Genomic DNA, 15,432 nt, shown 5'->3' with positions numbered 1-15,432 from the left:
CCCCCGTTAGTTTGGCCCCCGTTAGCTTGGCCCCGTTAGCTTGGCCCCCGTTAGCTTGGCCCCCGTTAGCTTGGCCCCCGTTAGCTTGGCCCCGTTAGAAGATGGCCCCGTTAGAAGATGGCCCCGTTAGAAGATGGCCCCGTTAGAAGATGGCCCCGTTAGAAGATGGCCCCGTTAGCTTGGCCCCGTTAGAAGATGGCCCCGTTAGAAGATGGCCTGTTTCAACACAGTTGACACTTCATAGCGCTCTAGGAACCATCCTGCTTCACCTCCCATCCCCAGTCACTTAAATCATGAATCTCTCAATCTATTCTGAAGCATTTCCAGTCTTTGTAGAAGGATGACTTCAAAATACTCCTGTCTTCTAGTAGGAGTTGGCCAGAACTCTGAGCCTGTGCCAATTCCTAAACTGTTATATTTAACTTTGGCTCACTCCCCCTGTCTTGCTTTCATTTTCATTGATTAAAAAAAAGTATTTTGGGTTGATTTTCAGTTTTTGTAGGAGGGGAGCAGTAATTGGTTTTGATGCCACATCCCCAAGGTGGTGTTTACCTCTCCCTATGTTGTCCCAGCCCCAAGGTGATGTTTACCTCTCCCTATGTTGTCCCAGCCCCAGGGTGATGTTTACCTCTCCCTATGTTGTCCCAGCCCCAAGGTGATGTTTACCTCTCCTCTCCCTATGTTGTCCCAGCCCCAGGGTGATGTTTACCTCTCCTCTCCCTATGTTGTCCCAGCCCCAGGGTGATGTTTACCTCTCCTCTCCCTATGGTGTCCCAGCCCCAAGGTGATGTTTACCTCTCCTCTCCCTATGTTGTCCCAGCCCCAAGGTGATGTTTACCTCTCCTCTCCCTATGTTGTCCCAGCCCCAGGGTGATGTTTACCTCTCCTCTCCCTATGTTGTCCCAGCCCCAAGGTGATGTTTACCTCTCCCTATGTTGTCCCAGCCCCAAGGTGATGTTTACCTCTCCCTATGTTGTCCCAGCCCCAAGGTGATGTTTACCTCTCCCTATGTTGTCCCAGCCCCAAGGTGATGTTTACCTCTCCCTATGTTGTCCCAGCCCCAAGGTGATGTTTACCTCTCCCTATGTTGTCCCATCCCCAAGGTGATGTTTACCTCTCCTCTCCCTATGTTGTCCCAGCCCCAAGGTGATGTTTACCTCTCCCTATGTTGTCCCATCCCCAAGGTGATGTTTACCTCTCCTCTCCCTATGTTGTCCCAACCCCAAGGTGATGTTTACCTCTCCCTATGTTGTCCCATCCCCAAGGTGATGTTTACCTCTCCCTATGTTGTCCCAGCCCCAAGGTGATGTTTACCTCTCCCTATGTTGTCCCAGCCCCAAGGTGATGTTTACCTCTCCTCTCCCTATGTTGTCCCAGCCCCAAGGTGATGTTTACCTCTCCTCTCCCTATGTTGTCCCAGCCCCAAGGTGATGTTTACCTCTCCTCTCCCTATGTTGTCCCAGCCCCAAGGTGATGTTTACCTCTCCTCTCCCTATGTTGTCCCAGCCCCAAGGTGATGTTTACCTCTCCTCTCCCTATGTTGTCCCAGCCCCAAGGTGATGTTTACCTCTCCCTATGTTGTCCCAGCCCCAAGGTGATGTTTACCTCTCCCTATGTTGTCCCAGCCCCAAGGTGATGTTTACCTCTCCTCTCCCTATGTTGTCCCAGCCCCAAGGTGATGTTTACCTCTCCTCTCCCTATGTTGTCCCAGCCCCAAGGTGATGTTTACCTCTCCTCTCCCTATGTTGTCCCAGCCCCAAGGTGATGTTTTCCTCTCCCTATGTTGTCCCAGCCCCAAGGTGATGTTTACCTCTCCCTATGTTGTCCCAGCCCCAAGGTGATGTTTACCTCTCCCTATGTTGTCCCAGCCCCAAGGTGATGTTTACCTCTCCCTATGTTGTCCCAGCCCCAAGGTGATGTTTACCTCTCCTCTCCCTATGTTGTCCCAGGCCCAAGGTGATGTTTACCTCTCCCTATGTTGTCCCAGCCCCAAGGTGATGTTTACCTCTCCCTATGTTGTCCCAGCCCCAAGGTGATGTTTACCTCTCCTCTCCCTATGTTGTCCCATCCCCAAGGTGATGTTTACCTCTCCTCTCCCTATGTTGTCCCAGCCCCAAGGTGATGTTTACCTCTCCCTATGTTGTCCCAGCCCCAAGGTGATGTTTACCTCTCCCTATGTTGTCCCAGCCCCAAGGTGATGTTTACCTCTCCCTATGTTGTCCCAGCCCCAAGGTGATGTTTACCTCTCCCTATGTTGTCCCAACCCCAAGGTGATGTTTACCTCTCCTCTCCCTATGTTGTCCCAACCCCAAGGTGATGTTTACCTCTCCCTATGTTGTCCCAACCCCAAGGTGATGTTTACCTCTCCTCTCCCTATGTTGTCCCAACCCCAAGGTGATGTTTACCTCTCCCTATGTTGTCCCAGCCCCAAGGTGATGTTTACCTCTCCCTATGTTGTCCCAGCCCCAAGGTGATGTTTACCTCTCCTCTCCCTATGTTGTCCCAGCCCCAAGGTGATGTTTACCTCTCCCTATGTTGTCCCAGCCCCAAGGTGATGTTTACCTCTCCTCTCCCTATGTTGTCCCAGCCTCAAGGTGATGTTTACCTCTCCTCTCCCTATGTTGTCCCAACCCCAAGGTGATGTTTACCTCTCCCTATGTTGTCCCAGCCCCAAGGTGATGTTTACCTCTCCTCTCCCTATGTTGTCCCAGCCCCAAGGTGATGTTTACCTCTCCCTATGTTGTCCCAGCCCCAAGGTGATGTTTACCTCTCCCTATGTTGTCCCAGCCCCAAGGTGATGTTTACCTCTCCTCTCCCTATGTTGTCCCAGCCCCAAGGTGATGTTTACCTCTCCCTATGTTGTCCCAGCCCCAAGGTGATGTTTACCTCTCCTCTCCCTATGTTGTCCCAGCCCCAAGGTGGTGTTTACCTCTCCTCTCCCTATGTTGTCCCAGCCCCAAGGTGGTGTTTACCTCTCCTCTCCCTATGTTGTCCCAGCCCCAAGGTGATGTTTACCTCTCCCTATGTTGTCCCAGCCCCAAGGTGATGTTTACCTCTCCTCTCCCTATGTTGTCCCAGCCCCAGGGTGATGTTTACCTCTCCTCTCCCTATGTTGTCCCAGCCCCAAGGTGATGTTTACCTCTCCTCTCTCTATGTTGTCCCAGCCCCAAGGTGATGTTTACCTCTCCCTATGTTGTCCCAGCCCCAAGGTGATGTTTACCTCTCCCTATGTTGTCCCAGCCCCAAGGTGATGTTTACCTCTCCCTATGTTGTCCCAGCCCCAAGGTGATGTTTACCTCTCCCTATGTTGTCCCAGCCCCAAGGTGATGTTTACCTCTCCCTATGTTGTCCCAGCCCCAAGGTGATGTTTACCTCTCCTCTCCCTATGTTGTCCCATCCAAATTGATATCACTGTTTGTTCCAAATGACACACTCTCTCCTATATAGTGCACTACTTTTGACCACAACCCTTATGACACTGGTCTATACCGGTGTACTGTGTACTGGATAGCCCCATAGAATAACTTGACCAGTCCTGTAGATCTTAGCCCCATAGAATATCTTGACCAGTCCTGTAGGTCTTAGCCCCATATAATAACTTGACCAGTCCTGTAGATCTTAGCCCCATATAATAACTTGACCAGTCCTGTAGATCTTAGCCCCATATAATAACTTGACCAGTCCTGTAGATCTTAGCCCCATATAATAACTTGACCAGTCCTGTAGATCTTAGCCCCATAGAATAACTTGACCAGTCCTGTAGATCTTAGCCCCATAGAATAACTTGACCAGTCCTGTAGATCTTAGCCCCATATAATAACTTGACCAGTCCTGTAGATCTTAGCCCCATATAATAACTTGACCAGTCCTGTAGATCTTAGCCCCATATAATAACTTGACCAGTCCTGTAGATCTTAGCCCCATATAATAACTTGACCAGTCCTGTAGATCTTAGCCCCATATAATAACTTGACCAGTCCTGTAGATCTTAGCCCCATATAATAACTTGACCAGTCCTGTAGATCTTAGCCCCATATAATAACTTGACCAGTCCTGTAGATCTTAGCCCCATATAATAACTTGACCAGTCCTGTAGATCTTAGCCCCATATGATTATCTTGACCAGTCCTGTAGATCTTAGCCCCATAGATTATCTTGACCAGTCCTGTAGATCTTAGCCCCATATAATAACTTGACCAGTCCTGTAGATCTTAGCCCCATATAATATCTTGACCTGTCCTGTTGATCTTAGCCCCATAGAATAACATTAACCGCTCAGAAGGATTCCCTTAGATAAGCCAAGGCATAACCCCCCCCCCCCCAATATCCCTCCTCCCCCCAACTCTTTTCCTTCTCTCTCCCTCCTTGTGCCCTCCCTCTTCCTCCTTGTGCCCTCTCTCTCCCTGCCCCCTACCTTGTAAAAGGAGCACAAAAAGACCTGCAGATGGAGGGGGAGGGAGAGGAGCTGCAGTGGCGGCTGCTTTAGTCTGATGCTAATGCACATCCTCTCTGTGCTGCATACCAATGTGTCTTAAACCTGCCTCTCAGCCTCCTCTGCCTGAGCCCCAGCCTCAGCCGCGCTCCTCTCCCCTCTATTTGCTTATCACAGGAGCTACATTCGCTCTCATGGGAGATTCTCTACAGTTTAACATAAAGCCGTGCGGGGTAATTATCTAGTCAACCCCCCCTCTTCTTTCTGTCTGTTTTTCTTCCTCTTCTTTCTGCCTGTTTTTCCTCCCTCTCTCATCCTTTCTGCCTGTTTTTCCTCCCTCTCTCATCCTTTCTGCCTGTTTTTCCTCCCTCTCTCATCCTTTCTGCCTGTTTTTCCTCCCTCTCTCATCCTTTCTGCCTGTTTTTCCTCCCTCTCTCATCCTTTCTGCCTGTTTTTCCTCCCTCTCTCATCCTTTCTGCCTGTTTTTCCTCCCTCTCTCATCCTTTCTGCCTGTTTTTCCTCCCTCTCTCATCCTTTCTGCCTGTTTTTCCTCCCTCTCTCATCCTTTCTTTCCAAATAAGGGAAATGTCAGCCTGGCCTGACAATCTCTCACAAGAGCAGGATTTGTGATTTGGAGATAAATGTCCTTGTTGAGTGAAAGATGTTTCTACCAACTGTTTATTTTGAATGGCCAACTGACTGACCGCAGTAGCCATCTACATCTCTGCTGGATCACTGGTGTGGGGCGACAGAATATTAGATAATTTTTTGCCTTTTCCTTAATTGGTTCAATGTTGACGCTGTCCGAGCTGATTAGTCTGTGCCGCTGCGACGTAGGCTGGCTAGCTGGGAGTTCTAACACGACTGGGACTCCTCCTGAGACAAATGTATTTTTCAGGATGAGAGACACTGTGCAGAGCAGAACAGGTTTTTCCATTGTTCCATCATTACTCTCTGTCTCTGTACTAGCTAGATATCTGCTACTACCTCTCCAGAAACTTATTCTGTGTGTGTGTGTGTGTGTTAGCCGCTGGCGTATATTGCATCATTAAAACGGCAGTAGACCTAAAGTTCTGCTGCGGCTATTGTTACTCTCTGCAGGTCGTCACACTGATCTCTTTTAATACCGTCGTGTGACCGGTGATGGTGAATGTTTACATGTAAAGTCTCTTGATACATCTCCACTACAAGCTCTATCTCGGCAAATTGGACATTAACCTTTCCACGGACAGTGCTGAGCTTTTAGCTTTTAATGGGAGGCAATGGCCTTTTATTGAATCAAATGAAATCGGCTATCGTGGGTGTTCACTGACCAGAATAGAAAGGTCCTGTTTAGATCCAGAGGGAGAGGGAGAGGGACGGAGAGAGGGAGAGGGACGGAGAGAGGGAGAGGGACGGAGAGAGGGAGAGGGACGGAGAGAGGGAGAGGGACGGAGAGAGGGAGAGGGACGGAGAGAGGGAGAGGGACGGAGAGAGGGAGAGGGAGAGGGACGGGGAGAGGGAGAGGGACGGGGAGAGGGAGAGGGACGGGGAGAGGGAGAGGGACGGAGAGAGGGAGAGGGACGGGGAGAGGGAATGCACGTTTGTGAAATATAAATATAAACCAAGTAATGTTTATCAGATTAGATTTTCTGTTGGAGATTTAATTCAGATTGTGACATAAATAAACATTTATTCAATATTCATAGTAATTTACAAAAAAAACTAACAAATGTGAATATAAAAAAAAAATGTTTTTAATTTAATAACCAAACCCCATTTAATCACTTCTGTACCAACAAGTGATTGTGATGGTAACATACTGTGGCTACCGTGCGTCTTAAAACCTGTCATTATAATCCACGTTCTTTTCCGCCACCGATTCCCCTTGATAATGATATCATGATATAGACCGCCATCTGTACCGTCTCTTAGTAAGAGGATCAGTCTACAGACGTTTTTGGCTATTAAAAAAAAGAAGACATTTTTCTCCGTGCTGCGGAAAGTGACTAATAACAATGTGGTGATAAATCTCTACCGTTTTCCTTTTTTTAGACTGATTGTCCACAGCTTGATATGAACATTCATATAAAAATAAATGGTTACTATCTCTACTACATCCTCATCAGTCTCGTCACTGTCCATTTCCACCAGTCATCAACTCTCCCGTTCAATAAACTCATCTCATTGATTTCTCAAAGCTAGCGAGTAGAAATTATTCTTTTTTGTTGTTGTGTAAACTGGGGGGGGGAAAGCAAAAAAGTAAAACCCTGTATTTAGAATGGTGAACAGCCCATATGCTGCTGCAGGAGGAATATATAGTTTACACTTCACACTCTTTGTAAGGCAGCTGTTGACACTTGCACTGCCCGTAGCCATTGATGATAACCAGCGCTCCCTCCTCGTGGCTGGGCTCGTACTCGTTATAGGGTACCTGCGTGGCCAGGTCCGCCATTTGCTGCCGCTGCTGGGTCCTCATCTGGCGGCGGTTCTGCATGGCCGAGCACTGGCGTATCCTGCGCATGGTAGGAGGGCAGCACTTCCGTGAGATGAACACAACGAAAATGATGAGGAAGAAGGTAAACAGAAGGACCATAGTTCCAATGATCACCCTCTGGGTTAGGACCGTGTTGTCCGTCTCCGAGAAGTCCTCCGTGACTCCCAGCTCTCCGCCCTCCGCTGTCGTGGCGGAGGTTGCCAGGGCGGTTGCCAGGGCGGTGCGCTGCGTGGTGGTCGTTGTCATTATGGTCGTAAAGCGGCCAAAATCCACATAGAAGTCCTGCGTGGGTGTCTGCTGCATTATTCCAAACAGCGAGCTGGTGACCTCCGCAGTTGTGCCTGTCAACACGTCCTTGGCCATCGACAATGTGTTTGTGGTCAAGACGACCGGTGGCGGCGCCGTAAAATTCGGGCAAAGTTGGAATCCATAAACGGCGTCCAGTATCTCCTCGCCCTGGGCGTACTCGGGGGTGTGACACAGGATGGAGTGTTCCCACCTCCCCTTGAAGGTGCTAAGCCAAGTGGCCAGGGAACAGATCCCTTTGGTACATTCCCAAAGGTTGCTGGACAACCCCACGGTACCTAGAGACCGCCACATATCCAAGACCAGAGGGTCCAGGCTGCCTAGCTTGTTGTTATCCAATAGGAGGATCTTCAGGTTGGGCAGCGTCTCAAACACGTCCGGGGTCAGCACCCGGATCTCGTTCCCCGTGATGTCCAGCTTCTCCAGCGTGGTCCAGGTCCACTCCATGTTGCAGGTCAGGTTGGAGATCTTGTTCCACTGCAGGTAAAGGAACTGCAAAGCCACCAGGCGGGGGAAGTGAGCCAGGTTGATCTTAGTCAGCTGGTTGTGTTCCAAGTGGAGTTCTCTGAGTTTAATGAGGCCAGCGAAGCCGTTCCGGGCCAGGCTCCGCAGCCGGTTGTTGGACAGACCCAGGTACTCAAGGCTGCGGCAGTCCCAGAAGGCCCGGACGGGGGTGGTGCGCAGCGAGTTGGAGCGCAGGTGGAGAATCTGCAGCTTGCGGAGGCCATGGAACAGCTCAGGCTCCAGCGCAGTCATCAGGTTGAAGGACAGGTCCAGGATCTGTAGGTTGATGAGGTGGATGAAGGTTGTGTTTGGCAGCGTTGTGATCCGGTTGGAGCTCAGGTTGAGGTCTTTGAGTTTGTAGAGCCCCTGGAAGGCGTCCTCCTGCACCGTGGTGATCTGGTTGTGGTCCAGGTGGAGCCAGGTGAGCTGGGAGAAGCCATAGAACTGGTCCGGGCTCAGTTCAGCGATGCTGTTGTGGCGGAGCGATAACCCCAGGGCCCCTCTGTCAACGCTGTCCGGGGGCGCCTCCAGCCCCTGGGTGTCGCAGTAGAACTGCTGGTCCTCGCAGCGGCATTTCTGGGGGCAGGTTGTGCATGACGCAGGAGACAGCAGGCACAGCAGCATGCTGATCACACACAGGCACAATGCCGTTGGTGCAGGTCCCACCAATGGCCACCTTGAATGGAAACCTGGGGGGGGGGGGGGGTTTAAAGATAAGAAAATCAACCAAGGGGAGGCAATGCTGATCTCTGCAGAGCACTTACTGCTAATCTGTGGCGGTAAATAAAAAGACCCTCCCCTCTTGCTCTGCCTACATGACCCCTCCCCTACCCCCTCAGTATTCCAGAATTTCACATACTATCGATCACATATCATCACTGCTATGAACATGAGCGTTCTGAGTTTACTTTGAGGAAGGAAGGAAGGAAGGAAGGAAGGAAGGAAGGAAGGAAGGAAGGAAGGAAGGAAGGACAGGGGACAGAGGTTGAGGAAACAATCCTCTCAGAAACACACAACAGTTTGTCTCTGTTACATGTTCATGTATTTATACATGAAACAGTGATGTGGAGGACGTCTCGCCCTCCATTCAGGTCATTTGTTTATGATCAGACAGAAGAATATCTGCAGAATATTATTTTATTAATGATTTCTTTACTCGTCTCTCTGCTTCTAGAATCATTATGCCTTTTGATTCAATAGATAATTTATTTGTTTTTGTTTTAATATAATTTTAGTTTACGCTCAGCATTTAAGAATTGGCATGGATATTATTTTCTTCTTCTCCCCCCCGCACTGTTATACAACATGTCAGTTGGTCGTATAATTTTATAAGAAATCAAGACTTGACTCCCTCCCCCCCCATTAAAAAGGGAAAGAAGAGGAGGATGACATTGAAAGTAAATAGAATACCCCTATTAGCCCCCCCCCCCCTCCTTTTCACTCTGTTTCCTATTCAGGTCCAGACTCTCTGGAATAAAAGAGGATAACTTACCCATTCTTTTGTGCACGTCGGAGGCTGCATTCAACTGTCCTTTTCCACAGCGGACTCCCGAAGCAGCCAGATGGAACACAAAGGGAGAAAAGAAAAGCCCTTTTGAGTCACAAAAGGAACCGGGCTCTTCTCTTGCTGAAGTAATGAAGTGGCAGCAATGCTCTCGAGTCCTCCCAATTGAAACAAAATCACAAATCCCATGTCCCTGGTTGATGATGTCGTCGGTTCCTAGTTGTGCTCTTCCCCTCTGGAGTTTTTTAATCACACATTATCCAACAGGCTTTTTTTTGGGGGGGGGATCTTTGTTTTTAGTTTATTTGCATCCAAAGCTCCCTGGCGCTAATCACTCTGTTTCCTCGTTTCCCTTCCCTCCTTCCACACTGCAATGATGTCAGCTCAATTGGTTAATTGAGTATCAAATAGTGCCCCTCTTGGCTGAGGGGGGGTCCTCTACGTCCCCTAACCGTCCAGCCCCTAACTTGTTGATGGCAGGGAGACCCGGGAGGCAGAGAGCCGTTGGGTGGGTTGGTCGGTCCGTGGAGTGGTGACCAGCACAGCCTCCTGCAGCGATCAGTATGTTGGAGGGAGCAACTCTCCTCCTATGGGCTCTGGGCGTCCCGAGCAGCCAGCTAACGACGCAGGCAGGCAGTGGCAGAGAGAAAAGACGACAAGAAAGCCAGGGATGTTATTCTGTGCTTTTGTTGCAGCCACTCACTACTACAGAGTGGTGGCAGCCTGGCGTCGAACATCAGTGCTGTTTCTCTCTCTCCTCTCGCTCTCTCTCTCTCTCTCTCGCTCGCTCGCTCGCTCGCTCTTTCTCTCTCGCTCTTTCGCTCTCTCTCTTTCGCTCTCTCTCTCTCGCTCTTTCTCTCTCGCTCTTTCTCTTTCTCTCTCGCTCTTTCTCTCTCGCTCTTTCTCTTTCTCTCTCGCTCTTTCTCTCTCGCTCTTTCTCTCTCGCTCTTTCTCTCTCGCTCTTTCTCTACTGTGCTCTCTTGCTCACTCGTTTGCTTTCTGCCTTGCACACTTGCGCACAGTGCTCACGAGCCTCATTCCTCCTCTCCCTCTCCACATTTCTTTTTTTTTTCGTGTTCCCTCGTTTCCGCTGACTCGTCACCATCAGAATATTGATATCGCCAACGTGTTGCGGCAGCTCCCTGTTGGAACCAACCAGGACTAAATCTGAACCTGCCTGTTGTCTGACCGTGTGTGTGTATGTATATATATACATGTGTGTGTGTGTGTATATGTATGTATATATATATGTATATATATATATGTGTATGTATATATATATATATATGTGTGTATATGTATATATGAGCGCACGCTAGACACAAACTAAATAGAATTATTAAACAAATGACCCTTTTTATGAATCTCTGGACTCCCGTAGTAGAGCTGGATGGATGGTGGGAGGGAGGGGGGGAGGGGGGGTAGAGCAGTAGAAATATGCTACAAAGCCCCCTTGGTTGAACTGAGCAGGAGGTGGGTATGCTATAGTCTGATTGGAGGGAAGAGTGTGATACATCATTCACGTCTATCCAGAGGGCACTGCTTTCATTTAGAGTATCGGGCTGACGCTCTGTACTTCAATTAGAAAGGTTAGCTGTCTCCATGTTTTGACTCAGTTCAGCACCTTGGAAGGAGGCGTCCGCGTCACCAGTGACGTGAGTTGTCTCTTCTTTCAACGTGCGTCTTTCTCACTTCCTTTCCTAACCTTCCTCCTCTTTCTCTCCCTTCCTCTTTATCTCAACAGCAAGAGAGACTCCTCTTGCTCTCCATAATGTTTGATGTAAGGGTGTTTTCAGACTGGACCAGCTCCAGACAGACTCTCCATAATGTTTGATGTAATGGTGTGTTCAGACTGGACCAGCTACAGACAGACTCTCCATAATGTTTGATGTAAGGGTGTGTTCAGACTGGACCAGCTCCAGACACTCTCCATAATGTTTGATGTAAGGGTGTGTTCAGACTGGACCATCTCCAGACAGACTCTCCATAATGTTTGATGTAAGGGTGTGTTCAGACTGGACCAGCTCCAGACACTCTCCATAATGTTTGATGTAAGGGTGTGTTCAGACTGGACCAGCTACAGACAGACTCTCCATAATGTTTGATGTAAGGGTGTGTTCAGACTGGACCAGCTCCAGACAATAGAAAAGCCAACTGTTCCTTCCCTCCTCCTTTCCCGTCTCCTCTTCTCTTATTGGGTGGATATATGATTGAGCTGGCCCTCCCTCCCTCCCTCCCTCCCTCCCTCCCTCCCTCATCTCTCTGTGGGGGAGGGTCTCCTCTCCAGTGTTCTAGATGCCAACCTGTTAGCTCAGTGGTGATGACTGTGTGTGTATGATACATCAACATGATATGTTGTGATAGTAGTAGGTGGGTCCCAGACGGAACACCCTAATCCCCCATCCCCATATCCTACCAGCCACCCCATCACCCTCTGTCCCATCACCAACTGGTCCACCCCCATCTATCCTACCAGCCACCCCATCCCCATCTATCCTACCAGTTACCTTAGCATTGTGTTAGCTAGCCTGTTAATATTAGCATCTGATTTGGCTGTGTAGCCTGTTAATTGTAAGCATAGCGTGTGAACATCTGCAGTGTTCAGTGTATGCTGATGACAAGCACTCCATCTCCAGTTCAGTGTATTTATTGAGTTCTATTAAAATCCTGCTCCTCTCCTGTAGCCTGTCACTGTCTAGTACTACGACCTTATCTTCTAATGACGACTTGATCCCTCCCTCCCTCCCGGAGGAGTCTCAAATGGCACCCTATTTCCTACCTAGTGCGCACTACTTTGACCGGAGGCCTGTGGGGCATCTCTCTGCAGTCAGGCTGCATTTTAGTTTTCCAAATTACACAACACGTTGAGGTATATATTGTCTCTTATTTTCTTCACGCCGTGGTAGAGCAGGACTGGTTTGTGATGTCAGCTAGCTTGGCGGTCCGCTCTCATTCTCATCTGTTAACCAAGGTACACTCTACTGCACCCTAAATGGCAACCCTTATTTACTGCACTACTACCCTATGGGCCTTGATCAAAAGAAGTGCACTTTGAAGGGAGCAGGGTGCCATTGGCCATAGGGTCTGGTTAAAAGTAGTGCACTTCAAAGGGAATAGGGTTCCATTGGCCGTAGGGTCTGGTTAAAAGTAGTGCACTTCAAAGGGAATAGGGTTCCATTGGCCATAGGGTTTGGTTAAAAGTAGTGCACTTCAAAGGGAATAGGGTGCCATTTCGGATGGCGTGCCATTTCTCCCTTTGACACTCATTCACAGAGTGAGAAAGAGGGAACGAGAGAGAGATTCCTTCAGTCTCTGTTGGAATGACGGCTATTACCAGGAGTTTCTCCGGTGTCGTGTTCGCTCATCCTGATCTGAACCTCTCAACACCCTTAGATGGAACCGAACAGGGAAATAACTAGAGCGTTCCCGCACGAGGTGATTGGTCGGCCAATTAAAACCTACAGAACATCTAGGCTTGGCGCAGGAATCAATATGAAGAAGCTGCCGTGATCATTAGGCTCCACGCAGGACACTTCATTTCCCTTTAGTTGATATCCCTCCGCAGGGGAAACTCAACGAGCGGGAGAAAGATGGAAGGGGAGAACGAGAAAGATGGAAGGGGAGAACGAGAAAGATGGAAGGGGAGAACGAGAAAGATGGAAGGGGAGAACGAGAAAGATGGAAGGGGAGAACGAGAAAGATGGAAGGGGAGAACGAGAAAGATGGAGGGGAGAACGAGGAAGATGGAGGGGAGAACTCTGTACTGTTCTCTCTATCTTACACTATATCTCTATGATATCTGTATCTATGGTCCATCTCACTCATATCACTGTCTTGTGCAGACCTGTGATTCATTCCTCAGTGACTTTCAGCCACCTCTTTCCCTTTCTCTTTCTCTCTCTCTGTGTAAATAGTCATTACCAGTCAGTAGGCCTCTCTAACCTTCTCTCTTTCTCTCCAGGCTGGCAAGAAGGACAGGAGTGATGCTCTGAACACTGCCATCGACAGGATGACCAAGAAGACTAGGGACCTTCGCAGACAGGTTGGTACAACTTCCTTTTCTTCTCCAGAGACCTCTGCTGGCAGGTTGATTTTCCTCTCCTCTCCCCTCTCCTCTTCTGTTCCTCTTCTCTTCCTCCCTCCTTGTTTGTTCCATTTATCCTCACATGAATTCTCCAGAGACCTCCACAGACAGGTTGGTCCAACTCCCACCCTCTCCATTCTCCCAGTCCTTCTCCAGAGACCTCCACAGACAGGTTGGTACAACTCCCCCCTCTCTTCCTTTCCTCCCTCCTTCCTTTCATCCTTCCTTCCCTTGTTCTCGTACTCTGTCCTCCCAGTCCTTCTCCAGAGACCTCCAGAGACAGGTTGGTTTTACAAAATATTTAGTGTCTCTACCAGAGGCTTTCTGTTCTCAAGTACACCTAGTATAACTGTCCAACTGTCTGACTCTCTCGCTCTGACTCTCCTCCTGTGTAGCTGCGTAAGGCGGTCATGGATCACGTTTCTGATTCGTTCCTGGAGACCAACGTTCCTCTGCTGGTTTTGATCGAAGCGGCGAAGAACGGGAACGAGAAGGAGGTGAAGGAATACGCCCAGGTGTTCCGCGAGCACGCCAACAAGCTCATCGAGGTACGTTACCTAAAGTTAAGCAAACATCTTGGAAGTTTTCTTCAAATACTGGAGTTGATGTGTCTTTAGAAAATGTCAGGTGTTGAAGTTAGGGATGGACCGAAGGATGTGGACATTAATACGCTGAACTAAAATATAAACGCAACATGCAACAACTTCAAAGTTGTTACAAAGAGTTACAGTTCATATAAGTCAAATTAAATGAATTAATTATTCCCCATTCTATGGATTTCACATGACTGGGAATACAGATATGCATCTGTTGGTCACAGATACCTTAAAGGTAGGGGCGTGGATCAGAATACCAGTCAATATCTGGTGTGACCACCATTTGTCTCATGCAGCGCGACACGTCTCCTTCGCATAGAGTTGATCGGGATGTTGATTGTGAAGTGTTGTCCCACTCTTCAGTGGCTGTGAAGTTTCTGGGTGTTGGCGGGAACTGGAGCATGCTGTTGTACACGTCTATCCAGAGCATCCCAAACATGCTCAACGGGTGACTTATGAGTACGCAGGCCATGGAAGAACTGGGACATTTTCAGCTTCCAGGAATTGTGTACAGATCCTTGAGACACGGGGTCGTGCATTATCATGCTGAAACATGAGGTGATGGCGGTAGACGAATTGCACCACAATGAGCTTCAGCATCTCGTTACGGTATCTCTGTGCATTCGGGAGAGGCGAAGGTCGAGAGCCATGCGTCCTCCGAAACACGACCCGGCAAGCTGCACTGCTTCTTGACACACTGCTCGTTTAACCCAGAAGCCAGCCCCACCAATGTGTCGGAAGTAAACATCGTACAACTGACAACCGATGTCAGCGTGCATGCGCCCGGCCCGCCACAAGTTGTCGCTAGAGTGCGATGGGACAAGGACATCTCAGCCGGCCAAATTCTCCCCTAACCCGGACGACGCTGGGCTAGTTGTGCGCAGCCTCATGAGTTTCCAGGTCGTGGCCGGCTGTGACACAGCGCGGGATTGACCCCGGGTCTGTAGTGACGCCTCAAGCACTGCGATGTAGTGCCTTAGACCGCTGCGCCACTCGTAAGGTCTAGATTGTTCTTTTGTCCGCAGCACAAGGTGCACCTGTGTAATGATCGTGCCGTTTAATCAGATTCTTGATATGCCACACCTGTCAGGTGGATGGATTATCTTGGCAAGGGAGAAATGCTCACTAACAGCGACGTAATCAAATTTGTGAATACAATTTGAGAGAAATGCATGTGCATATGGAAAATTTATAATTTTATTTCAGCTCATGAAACATGGGACCAACACTTTACACGTTGCGTTTTATATTGTTGTTTAGTATAAATGCTAACCCCAAATAGAAAACCCTGGAGCTTGGCTATCTGGTTCCTCCGTGTTCTAGGCCCCTATCTGGTTCCTCCGTGTTCTAGGCCCCTATCTGGTTCCTCCGTGTTCTAGGCCCCTATCTGGTTCCTCCGTGTTCTAGGCCCCTATCTGGTTCCTCCGTGTTCTAGGCTGCTATGCCCCAGGTAGAAGGAACTAGGATCAGCTTTCCCTCCAAATCCCTTAAACCTTTTTGGGAATAAACACATCACATCTTAATTCACGT

The 15,432-nt window shown here is 49.1% G+C and overlaps 2 protein-coding genes across 3 annotated transcripts in view; one reads left to right on the top strand and one right to left on the bottom strand.

The window, feature by feature from the left end:
* LOC139581791 (catenin alpha-1-like) overlaps positions 1-15,432 on the top strand; it is a 246,011-nt gene that overhangs the window by 107,806 nt on the left and 122,773 nt on the right. For both annotated transcript variants that reach the window (XM_071411967.1, XM_071411966.1), the window contains exons 9-10: positions 13,184-13,264; positions 13,702-13,854. In XM_071411967.1, the coding sequence (XP_071268068.1) occupies positions 13,184-13,264; positions 13,702-13,854 (234 nt within the window). The remainder of the gene's footprint in view (positions 1-13,183; positions 13,265-13,701; positions 13,855-15,432) is intronic.
* LOC139581792 (leucine-rich repeat transmembrane neuronal protein 2-like) lies at positions 4,769-10,040 on the bottom strand. The gene is made up of 2 exons (XM_071411968.1): positions 9,211-10,040; positions 4,769-8,407 (listed from the first exon to the last, which is right to left on the bottom strand). The coding sequence occupies exons 1-2, from the start codon at positions 9,212-9,214 to the stop codon at positions 6,735-6,737; spliced, it is 1,677 nt and encodes a 558-aa protein (XP_071268069.1). The 5' UTR covers positions 9,215-10,040; the 3' UTR covers positions 4,769-6,734.

Source organism: Salvelinus alpinus, chromosome 7, assembly GCF_045679555.1.
Source record: "Salvelinus alpinus chromosome 7, SLU_Salpinus.1, whole genome shotgun sequence".
In the NCBI taxonomy this organism is placed as follows: Eukaryota; Metazoa; Chordata; class Actinopteri; order Salmoniformes; family Salmonidae; genus Salvelinus; species Salvelinus alpinus.
The sequence above is the reverse complement of the archived record's forward strand: the minus strand, read 5'-3'. Positions and strand labels throughout refer to the sequence as shown.